Consider the following 3,242-nt stretch of genomic DNA (forward strand, 5'->3'; position numbering starts at 1 on the left):
TAGCCGTCACAGTGCAGACACTGGTTGGCTTCAGAGCAGGAAGTCCTGATAGACAATGCAACTCTGCAGGCGTGTTCTTATATGCAGACGTGTTCAGACGTGTAGCCTGTGAGTGCCGTCTAACGTCACCACAGTGAGATTTAAAAACACATCTGCACTGACCTGGAACTTTGATTCTTTTGAACTTTTAAATGTGCAGTAAGTTGGATTTTGGCCTCTGCTGGGTGGTGGGAAAAAATTGTTATAGATAATGTGTTAAGATTTCTTTAAACTGCAGCTGCTGCACACAAAGGACATTAACATTACATTACAGACACACCATCTGTTAAATTGTTTGTTATGTGCTTATTTTTATTGTAATTCTTTCCCTACAAGGGATGAAAAAACCTTTATTACAAAATATGCGTGAAAATGAATTTCAAGCATGGATACTGGCAAATGTCTTTTATTTTATTAGTATCAATATTCAGCCGATGTGGTGCGTTTAGCTAAACTGAAAAGGGATAAAAACACCGAACGGGAAAAAAATAGCATAACACGTTAACTCAATCAGACCAACTGATAGACAAAGTAGCAAAAGAGTTTTTAGCAATGTGTTAAATAAAATTAAAATTCATGACTGGGCCATCAGAGATGTTCTGGGAGGGAAGCAAACTGTTGGCGAACTTAGAAGCTACCACTGAAAGTTTTTGCTATAACAATCTTATGATGGTGTTCAGTCATTGGCTAAAATCTCACTTTTCCATTTTTCCAGTGTCAGTTAAATGTCACTTCTCTCTCACCAACCATCTGAAATTGAAGAAAACAGCAGTATGACCTACTAACAGGGGGCTCTTAGGAGCGCCGTGAAAACGAGGTCATGCACACTTCCTGTTAACAATACTGCGAGTGGGCACGGGCCCGTATGGCAGCATTATTACTTTCAACAAAGAGTTTATGTGGCTGGTTGGTTACCGGTCTTTATGACAAAAAGGGCAAATCTATCTGACATTCTGTGTCATGCGCTCACTCAAAATAAGAAAAATAAAAAGTTCAGATATTCTTCTGGATCAAGGGATTTATATCATGCATGTTGCAAAGGGAATTTTCAGCATTGGTGAATCCATTTTTAAAAAATCATGGTTGGACCTACCTAATGAAGGGAAACCTAAGATTCGCTCTCTTTGATTGAGCCATTAGGGCTTCTTTCAAGTTACAAGAACTCGTACAATAACTAAAACATTTTCCAGCTTTTGTTATTTCCACTGCACTTCAACCTGAAGTTCCATAAAGCTGAGGCTAGTTGACACATCAAGACTGCTTTTTGAGTCATATCTAAATACAAGAGCATAAAATGAGGGGATCGATGTGCAAAAAAGAAAGCTTGCAGTTGCTTCTACATTTTTGTGCCCATATCAGTCAAGCTGCTGTCAGGTCGTGTCAAACAACGACATCTTTATGGTAGTCCTCGTCATTGAACATTCCTGTCTCAAATTGTAGCCGAATAGTTTATGTAAAAAGTGCAAAAGGAAATGTGTGAACTTCACTGACACAGCATGTGCTCATAGAAGGAAGCTTAGTGGGCAAAGTAAATACATCCAGAGGGCGCATGATGTTGACTGACAGTCTGATATGTTTCGTCTTTGGGTTGGTTGCAATGAAAAAACATTAACAGCGAAAAGAAATCGATGAGTCAGACGCAGGTAAAGGAAACAAGTGCAAATGTTGTTTACCTTCAGTCATGAGCGAATCATGAGGCAACATGATTCTGGGCTCCTTGCATCCTTCCTTGAAAGGCCTGCCACAGTCTTTCCCTGTGCCATTTCCTTCTTTATTGATTACATATTTCTATGTGGCAGTTTTCTGTCTTGTCTTTTTTAAATCATTTTGGTGTTTGGGCATATGTTTCTGGCCTTTTTTTGCCACCTTTGTTTTGTGGTTTTGCATTTCTCTGTGGAGGGTTTCCTCCTGGAGTCATTTAGTCAAAATACATATAAATGAACTGGATGACTCCATTAATCAATGAAAATGAGAACAAGCAGTGTATTGGAGAATATCTGCTTATTCATGAAAGACTGTGAGCGATCAATCATACTAAATGTTCATAATTGTCTGTGTTTGGTCTATAATCACATAAATAGTCTACAAATCTTTGCTCCACTTCATTTGAATGAGAAATAATTCGTTTACCTGTATGACAGTTCCATATTTGACCACGTCTCCATGGACTTTCTTGTTTTCTGTCTCGTTCTGCTTCTGCTCCAGATTTGATGCATGCTGCAACAGACACAGTTCAATCCAATTAAACACAGCTCAATCTAATTAAACGTCTGCCAATGAGCCCTCTCTCAGGCTGATGTATGATTTGACAAATAACAAACCACCAACAGCAAGTCTGTAGTCATATTTCTCTGTTGATGTGCAATGGTGCCCAAGAATATCTAAGATATGTTTCGCTTCGCACAAAAACTGAGGGATTTAGTAACGATGTCCTCGTAGGTTAGCTAGCCTAGCTTCATCCATGTGCTCATGCTTCTGCTGAAATGTGTGTGTTACCTGTAGTTTTTGTAGCAGAACCACATCACCAATCTTGTCCTTCTCATGTTTGGCTTGTTTTGCTTTCCAGAACTGCTTCTGAGCAGAGTACCGACTCATAGGACAAACCTTAAACAGGCAGTCTGCAAGATGAAGAAGAACAAGAAGAAGGCACTTTCTTTGTTATTACATCACAAGACCGCCTGCAGAATGGGATGGAATTATATATAGAGATGCACCGTATAGTCAACACACATAACAAAAAAACGTAATGTCATATTTAAGCAGGAATATCTGATGGATTGTGAATCAGTACTGAAAATAATGTAAACTAATCCTTATGCTGGGTGCTGCCTGTTTATGGGCTTAAAATGGCCACAAAGCTAAAACTACATGAGGTATTTCCCAATGATTAATTTTAGGACCCAAAATGTTTTAGGAAGATTGACTTTGAGTCTTTAATATAAACAAGATATGCTCAGAATGAAAGGGTTTGGGGTCAACTCAAACTCAGCCCCCTGCACATGCACTGCCTGCCCACCAGGGGAGAGCTTCACTTCTTACTGTCTATATGTCACTACTATTTACCAGTTTCACCAAGATGCTGGTCTCAATCTGTGTTAGGCTGATGACTTTTTTTAAAAAACATTTGGTTATTATTTTTTAGGACATATTTAAGCAGAGTAATAAGTGACTTCCTTTGATGTAAAATGGTAAATGGCCTGTAT

The 3,242-nt window shown here is 38.8% G+C and overlaps 1 protein-coding gene across 2 annotated transcripts in view; it reads right to left on the reverse strand.

The window, feature by feature from the left end:
• The window catches only part of itpr3 (inositol 1,4,5-trisphosphate receptor, type 3), a 65,295-nt gene that overhangs the window by 39,729 nt on the left and 22,324 nt on the right, over positions 1-3,242 (reverse strand). For both annotated transcript variants that reach the window (XM_013914696.1, XM_013914695.1), the window contains exons 4-5: positions 2,536-2,657; positions 2,170-2,256 (exon numbers count right to left, since the gene is read on the reverse strand). In XM_013914696.1, coding sequence (XP_013770150.1) covers positions 2,170-2,256; positions 2,536-2,657 — 209 coding nt within the window. The remainder of the gene's footprint in view (positions 1-2,169; positions 2,257-2,535; positions 2,658-3,242) is intronic.

Source organism: Pundamilia nyererei, unplaced genomic scaffold (assembly GCF_000239375.1).
Source record: "Pundamilia nyererei isolate P.nyererei 1_Seehausen unplaced genomic scaffold, PunNye1.0 scaffold00216, whole genome shotgun sequence".
NCBI lineage: Eukaryota > Metazoa > Chordata > Actinopteri > Cichliformes > Cichlidae > Pundamilia > Pundamilia nyererei.